Source organism: Echeneis naucrates, chromosome 3 (assembly GCF_900963305.1).
Source record: "Echeneis naucrates chromosome 3, fEcheNa1.1, whole genome shotgun sequence".
Lineage (NCBI taxonomy): Eukaryota > Metazoa > Chordata > Actinopteri > Carangiformes > Echeneidae > Echeneis > Echeneis naucrates.
Genome location: NC_042513.1, coordinates 15,302,222 through 15,316,367, shown reverse-complemented (window position 1 = coordinate 15,316,367; position 14,146 = coordinate 15,302,222). Strand labels below are relative to the sequence as shown.

General features: G+C 41.5%; 1 protein-coding gene across 7 annotated transcripts in view; it reads left to right on the top strand.

Moving 5' to 3' along the window:
- herc1 (HECT and RLD domain containing E3 ubiquitin protein ligase family member 1) overlaps window positions 1–14,146 on the top strand; it is a 54,461-nt gene that overhangs the window by 13,253 nt on the left and 27,062 nt on the right. For 5 of the 7 annotated variants that reach the window (XM_029498757.1, XM_029498759.1, XM_029498758.1 and 2 more), the window contains exons 13-35: window positions 4–129; window positions 638–853; window positions 2,195–2,347; window positions 2,784–2,916; window positions 3,222–3,413; window positions 4,379–4,603; window positions 4,751–4,924; window positions 5,033–5,147; window positions 5,229–5,349; window positions 6,002–6,173; window positions 7,006–7,354; window positions 7,935–8,055; window positions 8,152–8,203; window positions 9,799–10,070; window positions 10,373–10,588; window positions 10,700–10,820; window positions 11,313–11,550; window positions 11,643–11,812; window positions 12,106–12,261; window positions 12,354–12,460; window positions 12,818–12,928; window positions 13,005–13,175; window positions 13,489–13,728. In XM_029498757.1, the coding sequence (XP_029354617.1) occupies window positions 4–129; window positions 638–853; window positions 2,195–2,347; window positions 2,784–2,916; window positions 3,222–3,413; window positions 4,379–4,603; window positions 4,751–4,924; window positions 5,033–5,147; window positions 5,229–5,349; window positions 6,002–6,173; window positions 7,006–7,354; window positions 7,935–8,055; window positions 8,152–8,203; window positions 9,799–10,070; window positions 10,373–10,588; window positions 10,700–10,820; window positions 11,313–11,550; window positions 11,643–11,812; window positions 12,106–12,261; window positions 12,354–12,460; window positions 12,818–12,928; window positions 13,005–13,175; window positions 13,489–13,728 (3,951 nt within the window). The remainder of the gene's footprint in view (window positions 1–3; window positions 130–637; window positions 854–2,194; window positions 2,348–2,783; window positions 2,917–3,221; window positions 3,414–4,378; window positions 4,604–4,750; window positions 4,925–5,032; window positions 5,148–5,228; window positions 5,350–6,001; window positions 6,174–7,005; window positions 7,355–7,934; window positions 8,056–8,151; window positions 8,204–9,798; window positions 10,071–10,372; window positions 10,589–10,699; window positions 10,821–11,312; window positions 11,551–11,642; window positions 11,813–12,105; window positions 12,262–12,353; window positions 12,461–12,817; window positions 12,929–13,004; window positions 13,176–13,488; window positions 13,729–14,146) is intronic. The other 2 variants (XM_029498761.1, XM_029498760.1) reach the window with 2 other exon arrangements.

Genomic DNA, 14,146 nt, shown 5'->3' with positions numbered 1-14,146 from the left:
TAGGCAGTGATTGAAACTCTGTCTGTGGGGGCAACCATGCTGCTGCCTCCACTGAGAGAGAGGATGGAGCTTCTTCACTCCTTACTGCCTCAGGGCCCTGACAGATGGGAGAGTCTCTCCAAGGGACAGGTACCTTCTGCTGCTTGGTACAGACAGAGCTGTCCAACAGCTCTTTGAATTGTGGATTTAAGATCACCAGTTCTGACTAAACTTGATGCAACTTCTGTGCTGGGAGCTTTCAGTTAACTTCTTGTGGTTGGTGGGGGAAAAATAAAAGGCTTTGGTTACCTGTTTCAGTATCATCATCTGGACAGGACTCTGTGTTCCCCACAGACCTGCTTCATAGTCTGGCATTAAAACCTTTCATGGACTTCAGAATTGGAAGCTGGTGCTTAAAAGGGCTGGTCAAAATGTAAATATCGTTGGACATTCAAATAACATTTCTTTATATTTAATGGACATTTAGGGGGTAAGTTTGACACACTGGTATGTAGCAACAAGCAACAGTCAGCTAACACCTATTCAAAAAGACTGGAAATAGAGGGGGATAGTTAGCCTGACTACAGCTGAAGCTAAAAAAAACTCATTTACTAGTACCTCCAGAATTCACTGCTTGTCATTTCACATTGTGCCACAGAGGATGCAGCTCGACATCATCCTTACCAGTCTTCAGGACCACACCCACGTGGCCTCGCTCCTGGGTTACAGCTCTCCTGCTGATGGCCCTGAAGTGCTGTCATCTGCCTCTGGTTTCACCGCCTCCCCAGACCCTACCATCACAGCAGGCCACCTAGACACCCACCTTGCTGAAATCCTTATGAAGACATTGCTCAGGAACCTGGGTTTTTATACTGTAAGTTTGGAGCTGGATGATGGTTTCTACATCTCAGTGGTAGAATCAGGCCATCATTGATTTTGTGTGTTCTCAATTAGATAAAAAACCCTAAATGCAGCATTATTATGGTCTATTTAGAATTGACAATGGTAAACATAATGGCAGTTGACATATGGATCACCATCGCTTCAATTGTCTCTCCATCTATCCTGCTTCTCCTAGTGTTGTGGGTCTGGAGGCCAAGCATGAGTCATATGCTATTCTTTGTTAGGATCACTGGCTGGCTTCTTTCCCGGCACTGCAGTGCCTTGGCTCCTGTGTCTCACTCTCTAAAGATGCCATTTGCCATTGATTTCAACACAAAGGCTATTTTCCAGTTTGTGTGATTATGCAGGTTTAAGCAATGAATGGTGATTAGACTGCATAGAACTCCACATTTGAATCAATCCCTTAGGTCTAGGACAATGAAAAATTAAGCTAACAAAGAACTCAATTTGTTGTACAGATTAACTCACATGCTTGTTTGATTCCGCTTCTTTTAATAAAAACAGTAAGACACTGGTACCTGACCTGTTACTGATAAGTTTATGGACTGAAGTAAGTGTTAGACACATGACAAAATGTGTCTAACATGTCTCCAAACATCATGGACTGACTATGTTCTAATGAGAATATGATTTTCAGAAGCATAGGTTTAAAAATTACTTTCACTGACTGAAGCACATTTTGCACTGTTTGGCGTGTCAGTCGGATTGTTTGGAAATTCACGTCCGTGACAGAAACTGGAGCATCATTATGAGAAAATCAATTAGCAACAAGAAGAATTACCTCCACCCTGTCAAAAAGAAAGAATAACACTTTCAGTTCGGGTCTGAACGATTGTTGTTGTTAAAATAAAGATTTAATCTGAAGAAATGACGGTAGCCTACATGTTGTTACAGAGTCTGATGTGAGGCACCGCAATTTTTCAGATTTCATTGGGACATTGGTTGGAAAATGTTGAAAATCACTGGTTTCAGGAAATATGTTGGTTGACCGAAGTGATTACAAGTTTTCAGATGGATTAATCTAATTTAAAGTCAGCAATATGAAAAATCTCAGGCTGAGGTCTTCCATTTACCGGTTTGCTGTTACATTTTTTTTTTTTTTTTTTAAAACAAGCCTTAACTCGAATTATGGCTTGCTGAAAATTGGCGACTCTCCAAACATACCTTTGGTTCAATCAGTTCCCTTTCGCTATCAAATAGGTTGACCTGTTTTGTGTTTCTGTTTGGATTCATAATGAGCCTGTGGATATGGTATCTGTCATACCAATGAACCTGTTCATGTCGGATGCATTTGTGTGTTTGGTTGGAAAAGGATCAGGCATTTGGGGAGCTGGAGAAGAACAGTGATAAGCTGCAGCAAGGCATGTCCTCTTCTGACAGCAGCCAGCCAGCTCACCTGCACCAACTCCTCTGCTCCCTTCAGAAACAGCTGTTAGCATACTGCCACATCAACTCTGTCACTGAGGTATGGACTTCCAGCTCTTCTTTGTGTCTGAGGTTACAGTTGATTTGGTCTTGAGCCTCCAGTCAGGGATTTTGTCTGTTGTCAGTTATTTAAGAGGCTGCTGACAACTGGTGACATTTAGTTCAATCCCAGAGCAGCTAGCTGTTAGCTTCGTCCACATATCCTTCCCATGTCAGCTGATCATTTCTGATTTGTGCGACATAAACTGTCTTCTGATTATGCTACATGAGGAAACAGATGAATTACAGATTTACTTGCTGATTGTTAAACTTTGAGAAAAGCTATCACAAGTTGATCCTTCATAAAATGATTTCACTCTGCAGCAGTTCCCCTTTCTCTGACAGTGCTTACACATGAAGCCAGAGAGTCTGTTTGAAACAAGTCACATAAGTGCATTAATGTAAAACAGCGTTATCATCTCCATGTTTTTCTGTAGAACTCCAGCAGTGTGGCATTACTCCACAAACATCTGCAGCTCCTGCTGCCCCATGCCACAGACATCTTCTCCCGCTCAGCCACCTTGATAAAGGAAAGTTCCTGGAATGGCAGCATACGAGAGAAGCTTCAAGGTGAAGATGAGCAGTTTAGGAAGGCTTGACCTCACCCCTGTGTTATATTTGACATTTGCATGTTTGCTCTCTTATTCTTTTCCCCTTTTGTGTGAAACACTTTCATTAAATCTTTTGCTCTTTTGATTATTCTTAAAATCTGGCTTTATATTGCATATTCTGCAAGTCAGTAGCACAAATGTCCATTCCCTTTTTAGATAAATTTGTTAAGATGAATAAAAATATTTAATTACCCCTTCCCCATTTTAGCCAATTCCCATGAAAGAAAAATAATTTAATCTTGTCATTCTCTCCGGTGTCTCCAGACGTGATCTATGTCTCAGCAGCTGGAAGCATGCTCTGTCAGATAATCAACTCTCTGTTGCTGCTTCCGGTGTCGGTGGCGAGGCCTCTGCTGAGCCATTTGCTGGACCTGCTCCCTCCTCTGGACCGGCTCAACAGACTGCTGCCTGCTGCGTCCCCTCTGGAGGACCAGGAGCTGCAGTGGCCTCTTCATGGTGGGTCTCAGTGGACACTTGTCCTGTTCATAACAGCTATTAGCTTTTAGTGGTCTCTGTAAAAAGTAAAAGTACACATTAAAGTAGCTTATTTATATAACTTAACCACACCAGGACATGTTAAATCAGTAAAGTTAATAGCTTCTGGTAATACATACACGAGTGTGAATGCACAAATATACCAAATTAATAAAGGAAAACACAGAGGGATGTCCGAGATGGGAGCGAGACAGAGAGGAAAGAGATGAATTAAGAGATATGGTGGGTATGCCAGCTTTTCTATAGCTGTCCAGCCCACAGCTCAGGGAAATGGCTCTTGACATTGCACTTGGCCGTATTGCCACTTTGATTAGATTTGAATTATATGTTCAGCCGTATTCGTATATTTGATTTCGACTGCAGTTAGATATTTTTGGATATTGCCCAAGCTCACCATTTACTGTAAACCCTACACAGACTGCAGCAGGCCAAGCTTCATACTTGATTGTGACCAATTTTAATCAGGAAGGTGAATTTCCATTTTGTTTAATTTAAGTTGCAATGACTGAACACTGATTGAGCATACGTGTCCAGCAAATTGTATTGCCGTCATGATTCCTGACAAACCAAAAACTCCAGGACTCTCAACACCTTATTCTCCTTCAAAACCACTTTGATATCATCCATTGTTTTGTGAATTGCTGTTTTGAAGCCTCTAGTCTGTAATTTCAGCATTAGCTGTCTTTTTTTTTCTGTGAGAGTTGGACACATTTTCCTCTAAAAGGGACCATCATATAAAAATCAACAGGTTGTAATAAAGTATAATAAACTAGTAGAGGTAGAGATAGATTGCAGATTTCGGGCTCTCTAGCATTAGCTTCATTTTTTAAAACCAAAAATCTATATCTATTTTATATGCAAATCAGATTCTTCTGAGACATTTCTCATCAGTGGAATTTATGTTGCCATCTTCCCCAACTTCCCAGGTACCTCTGACTTTGCTGAGCCAGCCTCAGGAATGACCCTGCCCCAGCTGGCGCTGTCCTGGGTGTGGCTTGTGGACCTGGAGAGGACAGTGGCTCTGCTGGTGGGCCGGTGCCTTGGTGGGATGTTGCAGGGAGCTCCTACTTCACTGGAGGAGCAGGACACAGCTTACTGGCTTAAAACACCTCTCTTCAGCAATGGCTTGGAAATGGACATCCCACAGCTTGGTCAGGAGGGCAATCACACAACATTGATTCATTTTAAGTAACTTGAAATGTTGATTATTGATAATAACACAAGCGGTTGTTTGTTGTGAATTTAAATTCCTGCTGGATATTTGAGCTAATGAATGCATGTTCACTTGTGTCCCTCAGACGCATGCGTAAGCTCTTTGTTGGAGGCAGCACTGTCTGGTAATGAAGAGCAGAAGCCTTTTGACTGTACACTGCGCCCTGACTTGAGTGTCCTGGTGGATTTGGCTCTGGGTTCCTCTAAAGAACCCACCAACAGCCTCTGGATCAACATGCAGGACTATGCCATCAGCAAAGGTCTACTATCAGACTGCATTTATAATGAAATCCATTGCCTTTGTGCTGAGATAAACAGTCTTGAGGTGGAGAGACAGATTACTGACTCCAGTGCATCTTCTTTTGCAGACTGGGACAATGCATCTCTCAGTAATGAGTCCCTGTTGGACACTGTGTCCAGGTTTGTTTTGGCAGCCTTACTGAAGCACACAGGGCTGCTGGGCCAAGCCTGTGGAGAGGGCAGGTATAATGTGATATGTCCCATTAAAGGTCTTCTTACAGTTCCATAGAACAAGTTCTGAGTGTATTTCGATTTTCCTGTCAGGTACCAACCATCCAAGTCCCTCGCCGAAGTCTATCGCAGCGTTTACAAGGTCAGAAACCGTCTGTTGGCCTGTAAGACCATGGACTTCATCCAGACCCGGTCTTCTTCACGAGAGCGGAGGGTGAGTAAACAAGTTACATTGACATGTGCCCTCTTGCATTTACCTTTATTATCTTTAGGATTAACTGGACCCTTGAAAAACTACTCTGAACAAATGAAATAAGCTCCTAAAAGTGTGATTTCTTTTACTTCACCAAAAATGTAAAAAAAAAGTTACTATTCTTAAAATTGATTATGCATGTCTGTGAATTATCTGTATGTCTGTCTATGTTTAAACTTGGTATGTGTTTTATTTCCAAATTAAAAAAAGAGATTGCAGTGTCAATGAGACATTATTTTGCTTTTGCTCTGATAGTAACGGAGAGAGAAAGAGGGACACAAACTTTCACATAGAAAGAGTGGGAATGATACACAGCAAAAGGGCACAGGTGAGCCACTGGGGACTTCCAGTGGCTTTTGTGGTAGAGTCCCAGCTTCAAGTTTGGCCTGTGGCGTTTTGCTGTTTATCATGCCCACTGTCCATGAGCCTCTCTTTCTCACACTGTCTGAATAAAGGCAGATACATAAAATGTTATTAATTAAAATGATCCAGTCTCTAAATATGAACTAATCAGCATATTGTTACTCTCCACTCTTAACACGTTTTAGTAAATCGCTTCTTTGTTAATGGAACAAAATGATTCTATCGATGTTTTGTGGTTTCACTGAGTCAGATTTCAGACAATCAGGACTCTCTGGACATGGATCCCCAGGAGCACTCGTTCACACGCACCATTGATGAGGAGGCTGAGCTGGAGGAGAGAGCTGACCGTGAGAGAGAAGAGGGCCACCAGGAGCAGGAGGAGGAGGAGGAGGACAGAGAGCATGAAGTGATGACAGCTGGAAGTAAGTGCATCCGCCTGGTGTCATGTGTTTTTCTGCTTTTTCTGTGCAAATCATCAGAAACATCAATAAGATTATTAAATGCATTTCTCAGTTTATTCCAGGCTCTTAAAATCAGCTTAGCTTATGATTGAAAATATTGAACATTATTTTGTCATATTGAGTAAATTCGCTAGTCGTCATATTAATATTCTTACATTCATTTATTTAAGTTTTTAAATTATCTTGTGCCGTAGGAATGCATTCTATGATCAGCTCACTGATCATTAAGTGCCAGGCGTCCCTCTGTCTTCAAGAAACCTTTGAAAATGCTGCTGGCACTTTTATTTATGTTACACTTTTTTATGATCTCCTGCATGTCATTAGATGTTGTACTTGGTACTTCTACTGTTCATGAACAGGAAGAATATCAAAATGCTTGGCCATCTACTTTACTGAAGCTGATGCTCCCCACTTATTGCTTTGAATATTAGCATCTGACAGATGAGAACAAGTTAATGTAATGGAAATATAAAATAAGTAGGTATACTCAGGCTTTTAAATGTGGGTAGACCCACTAATAAAACCAATAAACCCCACTTCCATGGGGGTAATAATAATTCATAATTTATGAAGGTGGAAGCAACAGTGAACATAAACATCTAAAGCACCTCAGCAGTTAGTTTCATGGACAAAAAAATATTGTGGCATAGTGTGTTGCATATGCATGAGCTTTGGTTTAAAATTTTGAAGCCCAGTAAACCTGAAGGCATCACTTGGCAGCTGCTTGTCCTCTAACCCAGCATTTTGTGTGTGTTGTGTTTGTCTGTGTGTCTGTGCAAATCGCACAACACAGAAATCTTTCAATGTTTCCTCTCAGCGCGGGAGGTGGCTCGCAGTCGGGAGAGGGAGCGAGCCAGCAGTAGCACCGGCCTGGGCTCCAGCTCTGCTTCGAGGAGTGGAGGAGGAGGGGCAGGAGGAGGAGAGGAGGATGCTATGCTGTCTCAGGAGGGAAGGAGGGGCAGTACAGGTCTCCCAGAGGGCCAAGACCTATACACAGCAGCCTGTAACTCAGTGATCCACCGCTGTGCGCTGCTATTGCTAGGAGTGAGCCCAGTGCTGGGCGAGTTGACCAAACAGAACCAGGACGAAGGGCAGACCCAGTCAGCGACAGGAACACAGGAGTGTCTGACCTTTATGACCAGGTCAGCATGCTGAGAGTTTGTTAAAACTCAAAAACAGGTTAAATGGCATGCTGTTGTGCTGTAGAAAGCATGATTATCTCATTTGTTCCCAGAGAAAATAACATTTTGGATTACTCACAGTTTTGGCAAGGAAAGTTTTTCAGCCTACTGTTGTAAATAATTCTTCAAAACAGCCAGTAAACCTTCACAATTTTCCACCACACTTTTAATATAATTTCAAAATACAAGTATTTTCATTCACACATTTAATGTTATGGGACAGATGCCATAGGAGAATTGTATAACAATTTTCAAATGCTTTGCTCAAAATTCTTTTCAGGTTTTAGCTCAGTCGGGAGCTACTTCCATGTCCTAACTCATTTAAAATGACATCTGGCCGAAAGAACGTTTTTCTGTATGATACTTTGCATTTTCCTGTAGTAGTAATTTAAGCTTCCTTTTCAGTTTTTCCATCCTCTTGTGTCTCCACCACCAAAATGTATTATTATTTATACGGTTGTTTAAGTGACCTTTTATTTGTCGAGAATAGCATAAAGGACTTCGTGTGTGTTTCTGTGTGTGTCTGTGTCTTTGTGTGTAGGAGTGAGAGTTTGAGTGCAGAGAGCCGGTCAGTGCAGAGCAGCCCCAGTTACAGACTGATGAAGTCCAGGAGTGAGTCTGATCTCTCGCAGCCCGAGTCAGACGAAGAAGGTTACACTCTGGTAAAGAGCAGGCACTGTCACACACGTACTTCACACACTCTTTGCATAGTTACATTCAACATCACATCAGGCTTTGTCTTCTGCTTTCTCTTTCAGAGTGGAAGGAGAAATGTCGACCTAGATTTAGCATTCTCTCATAAAAAAAGAGGTAAGAACCATTTTCTGTAAATGCATCTATTGTTGTGGGCAAGAGCAGGAAGACATGGAATGCGTGGGGTGTATGCAGTTGCTTTGGTTTCATTTCCAAGGCCATGTAAACAGGATAGAACTGACACAACACTGTGATGTTTAAATTTGTTTTACCTCCTGTTTTTCTGACACATATCTCCCTTCAGAAATATACATCAATATTACATTTTTCACAGACCACCTAATAAATCACCCACACCAACAGGTTGAGCTTAGCCTGGAAAGAAAAAGATCTTTTAATTTATAGTTTGATAATCAGTGATGAGAAAATATGGGATTAGAAAAGCCAAGTAACAAAAGACTGACTAAATATTAGTTTCATCCACAATTTCTCTCTAATGTCAGCTGATCATTTTGGACCAGCGTAAAACATCAAGTGTTGACTTACAAAGTCAGGTTATACTAAAATCCATCAACACTATTAAACAGGCAAATAAATTATAGTTTTTGATGCATACAATTCCTCTTGAAAATAACATTCTCTTACATTACACAGTAGCTCTGTCATTACTATCAAGGCAGTTTAAGAGGCATAACATTAAATCAGAGATTTTAATAAATTTACTCCAGTAGTTTGTTAGTGTGCAGGCCAGTTTGAGATGTTCTCCCAAAGATTCAATGTCCACAACGAATTTGACTGTCAGATGACATTTTATATTTTCTTACCTTTTAGCTGCTACACTTGAAGAAAAAGAATTTTCAAATTTTCCAATAATTTTTATTTATTTATTTATATGTAAAGACAAAATAAATATAAGAGTGGGCAGTTCAACGACACAACCACCATGCACACACCACACAGGCAATGAGGATGATTCAGGTTTGTCTTTGTTATCTTTCATATGTTACTCTTGTCTCTCTGTCTTTCAATTGCTGTGTGGATAGTTTATTTGCTTCTTTTGGGGCAGTTGAGCCCCAAACACAAGAGGAGCTCCAAGCAAGTAAACGATGGCATGTTTCTTCCTCTTGGTAGCTCATCCCTCCATAATGGTGATGCCCCCCTTCCCATTCATCTCTCATGATGAGGGCCTTATTCTGAACACAGATACTTCATGTTTTTCTTCTTGTATCAAGTGTTGTTGCATAAAGAAGGAAACAAGTCGAGAACATCCAAATTGTTACAATAACAGCTCATTCTTCTGCTTGGAATGGTTGTGAAAAATGTGATTTTTCATACCAGAGAGATTTCATGAAAATGACCAGTAGCTTTTGTAAAAAAAAAAAAATCATCAGGAGTGATGCTTTGATTTCAATACGCTCAGCCATTGGAGGAAAGGTCAGACCTAATCACCATTTCTCAGCTGCAGCATTTTTCCTCATTTATCCTCACTACACATGAAAACTTGGTGCTCATTATAGATTAAACCATAATGGCTGAAGAAGGCTTGTGCCTGCATGAATAATCAGCATATGGACATTCCGTAAACCTTTATAGAGTAATAATACATCATGCTTCCTAGCTCTGAAGTGCTTAAAAGCTACATGGTCCATCCATCAAATACATTATCTTTTGCATTATGCATCTGAAAGGCTCCTCTCCTTCGCCGTCTTCAGGCTTACTTCACAGCTCACCAGACTCCCTGGCTGAGTCTTGGTTCAGGGCCAAACTGAGTCGACAACGGAGCTACAGCTCGGCACACTCCTATGAAGAGTCTGACCTGGACCTGAGCCGCTCTCTGGGTATCCACGCCCTGATTGACAACATGGTCAGCTTTATCAGTGGTGATGTGGGCCTGACTCCAGCATTCAAGGAGCCAGAGGAAAGTATGTCCACAAGCCCACAAGCAACTATTCTGGCCATGGAGCAGCAGCAGAGCAGAGCAGAGGTGAGGGATCAACTCTCTGGATTCTAAAGTGATGCACAAGTCCTTCTTATTGCTGTGATAATTAAATCAAAACGAGTAATACTGTTTATTTGGATAACAGATACAGTATCATAGTAATTTTTATGTGCTTTGTATTATGTGATTTTTGTTGGAAGCCTCTTCAGGTTTTACTTTAATCTCTACATTTCCATCGTGTTAATTTTGAAATTTTCAACCAAAAAAGACCCCAAGGCACACCCAAGGAGAAAAGATAATCAAAGAGTCAGATGTATGACCCTGTTGCTGGGATGTTTTATCTCCAGTTGCGGTTGGAGGCACTTCACCAGATTGTAGTGTTGATCTCTGGTATGGAAGAGAAGGGCAGCCAGCCTGGGAGTGCAGATCGATCCAGTACTGCCTTCCAGTCCTCTTCTCTGCTTACCTCTGTCAGGCTGCAGTTCCTGGCCGGTTGTTTTGGCCTTGGGACTGTGGGCACTGGAGGCCTAAAGAGAGAGAGTGTTCAGCTGCATCACTACCAGGTACAATTTCAGGCTCCTGAGTAGCAGCTATTTCTTTTTGTGGGTTTGGGTTTCTAGTCCAGACAATTTGCATGTTTTCAGAAGCATGTGAATCCACACTGTTTTTGGCAGGATGGTGTAAAAGCAGCTAAGAGGAGCCTCCAAATGGAAATCCAGACAGCTGTCCATAAGATCTACCAGCAACTGTCTGTGACCCTGGAGAGGGCACTACAGGCCAACAAGCACCACATCGGTAACACGAACTGCTGCTGTATATTTGTAGTCATGCAGATTTAATAGTTAAAAAATGAATCTGCAGTTGTGTCCATAATCATTCACTCATTCACTCTTCCCTCTTCTCTATCCAGTAACATCTATGTAGAGGACGACATAGTGAACTTATCTATAAAAGCCAGAAGCCACTCAATAGGTTATAGTAATTTGTTATATATATTTGGACTATGCTACAAAATCAAAAACTATCCCTATACTGATGAATACAGTGGGGCAAAGTAAACTATTTCAGTTTTAGATTCTTAAATATTAGCTTATTGACATTTCTTTTGACAGCTGCAGTTACATCATGGGTATCAAAAGATATTTCCTTGGTAGCTTTCAAGGCAGCGTGTCCATTTTCCATAGAACCATTTGGCTGATTACTAATCTGATTCTGTTTTCTTGAGGGTTCCCTTTTTCAGCAGCCACCCTCATGCCTCTCTCTGCCTCCTCCCGCTCCTCATCCTAGAAGCCCAACAGCGCCTCCTGCTGGTCACTGTGTTTGCGCTGAGTGTTCGCTACCAGCCAGTGGACGTCTCCTTGGCCATCTCCAGTGGTTTGCTCAATGTGCTGTCTCAGCTCTGCGGCACAGAGACCATGCTAGGGCAACCTCTCCAGCTGCTTCAAAAACCAGGAGTGTCCCAGCTCAGTACTGCCCTGAAGGTGGCATCCACACGCCTACTGCAGATACTGGCCATCAGCACTGGGTAAGAGACTGAAAAGCAAGGAGGTAAATCTGACATCAGTACTTTGTAAATGCATACCCTTACAAAGAAATTGTCTTTCCATGGATTTGCAGGACATATGCTGATAAGCTGAGTCCCAAGGTGGTCCAGTCGCTCTTAGACCTGCTCTGCAGTCAGCTGAAGAACTTGCTGTCCCAGGCAGGAGTTAGTCTTCTGTCAGATAACAAACAGGAAGATAACAAACATGAGGATGTTGTGGACTCAGAGAAAAAAGACTTCAGAGGTGATAAGAGAATTATGTCCTGTTGACTTTTTTTTTTTTTTTACCTGATCAGGAAGCATTGTTGAATCTGACAAATTAAAGAACAGTGATATAGGTGAAAGAACATGGCATGTAATCCCATAGTCCTAGATTTGATTCCAGCCCACAACCTATGCTGCAGTTCATTCTCACCTCTCCCTGTTTCCTATCCAAAAAAGGCCAAAAAAAAGTAATTATATTTAATGACAGTACACAAAGCAATTTAGTGAAAAATCATGCAGCCATTAATTTTTGTATGTGTGGTTGTTTTTCAGCTCTAATACGTAAGCAACACACGGCAGAACTTCACCTTGGAGACTTCCTGGTCTTCCTCAGGAGGGTGGTGTCTTCCAAAGCCATCCAGTCCAAGATGGCCTCACCAAAATGGACAGAAGTGCTGCTCAACATTGCTGCACAGAAATGCTGCTCAGGTAACAGCAGCTGATGAAACATAACACACTATCAAGTGTGTGAGTTTATGTAATAAAAAATCACCAGAGACATTCATTGTTGTTAATTCCAGGCATCCCTCTAGTTGGAAATTTAAGAACTCGTCTCCTCGCTCTTCATGTACTGGAGGCTGTACTGCCTGCATGTGAGGCCAGTATGGAAGATGACCAAGTAACACAGGTACGTCCCCTGGTTTGAACATATCCACTAATCATTGTGCCTGTGGTCAGTTTCATCCTCTTGAAAATGGAGTCACTGCTCTCTGATGCAAAGTAATTAATTAATTAACAAAGTAATTGGACTAGCGCATTGCGCATTGTAAGCTTTGCAACTGATTTTTCATGATGACTGCTCAAAAGAAAGAAGAACTCAGATAACGATAAAGAATATTCAAATCACCTCTGAAACAACATAAACTCATAACTTTCTGTGTTTCAGTTTCCTTTTATTATTGTGGCTTACAGTGTTTTAGCTATCAAATAAGGAAAATATAGCTACCCGTTTACCACTTAGCTCAAATGATTTGCTCTATTCAAGGTTGTGGAACGTCTCTTCTCCCTGCTGTCTGACTGCATGTGGGAGGCTCCCATTGCTCAAGCAAAGCATTCAATCCAGATAAAAGAAAAAGTCCAAGAACTCAAACTACACGTATGTGACAAATCACTCCCCATTTCCTCATGCCTGCTGTGTCTGTTGGATCACTGACAGTCTATTAAATCCTCAGGGAGAGGCAGAGGAGGAGGACGAGAACCTTCCCATCCAGGAAGTGTCTTTTGACCCAGAGAAGGCTCAGTGTTGTGTGGTGGAAAACGGCCAAGGGCTGACACACGGCAGCGGAGGAAAGGGCTATGGCCTGGCCTCCACCGGGATCTCTTCTGGATGCTACCAGTGGAAGGTACAATGTTGTGTTGTGTTATATTATTGTAGGAGGAACCAAAATAATACAAAGCAATTTTAGAAGTCCTTAGTTACATGATGCATGCCTCCAACCCTGCAAAACACACATTCCTCTGACCACCCACCTATTTAATAAATTCAAATATCAGTCAAATTAAGTAGAATACAGCTACCACCACACATATTAAAAACAATACAATGAAAGAACCAGTAATATATGTGTAAAATAAATTTTCTCAGCTGCTTCTATTTTATGAGCTAAGTCTGTTGAATTTCAATTTCTAATTTCACATTTTATTTCTCTTTGTAAGTTTTACATTGTGAAGGAGAACAGAGGTAACGAAGGCACATGCGTAGGGGTCTCACGCTGGCCCGTGCATGACTTCAACCACCGCACCACTTCAGACATGTGGCTGTACCGTGCCTACAGTGGAAACCTCTATCACAATGGAGAACAAACGCTAACACTCAGCAGCTTCACTCAGGGAGACTTTATCACCTGTGTCCTTGACATGGAGGCCAGAACCGTTTCCTTTGGCAAGAATGGAGAGGTGAGGGACACAATAGAAAAATTAGTCAGACACTGCAGCAAACTTGAATTGTCAGATGATGAAGCTGGTAATATTCATGTGACATATAGTGGTATGGAAATATACCTGTTCTGTTTTACCCTATTAGGCTCACATAAGAGTATTCTTGTCCAAAAATTACATAATCTTTCAAGTATTATTGCTCAACAATTATTTGAGCTACAAACATATTATTTTTTCCTCTTTGGCTCACTCCTAGTTATAATTTGGATTAGTCTGACCTTTTGACTTGAGTTGTCCTGCTTTTATCTTAGCAGTGATTGTCCTGCTTTTATCAATTAATTCATCCAATTCACCATCCTTGCTAATGATATCTACATGTTAAATGTCAGTTATCCCCCTATTAACGTGAACCAAAGTCTTAATGGAGTGAAATTTT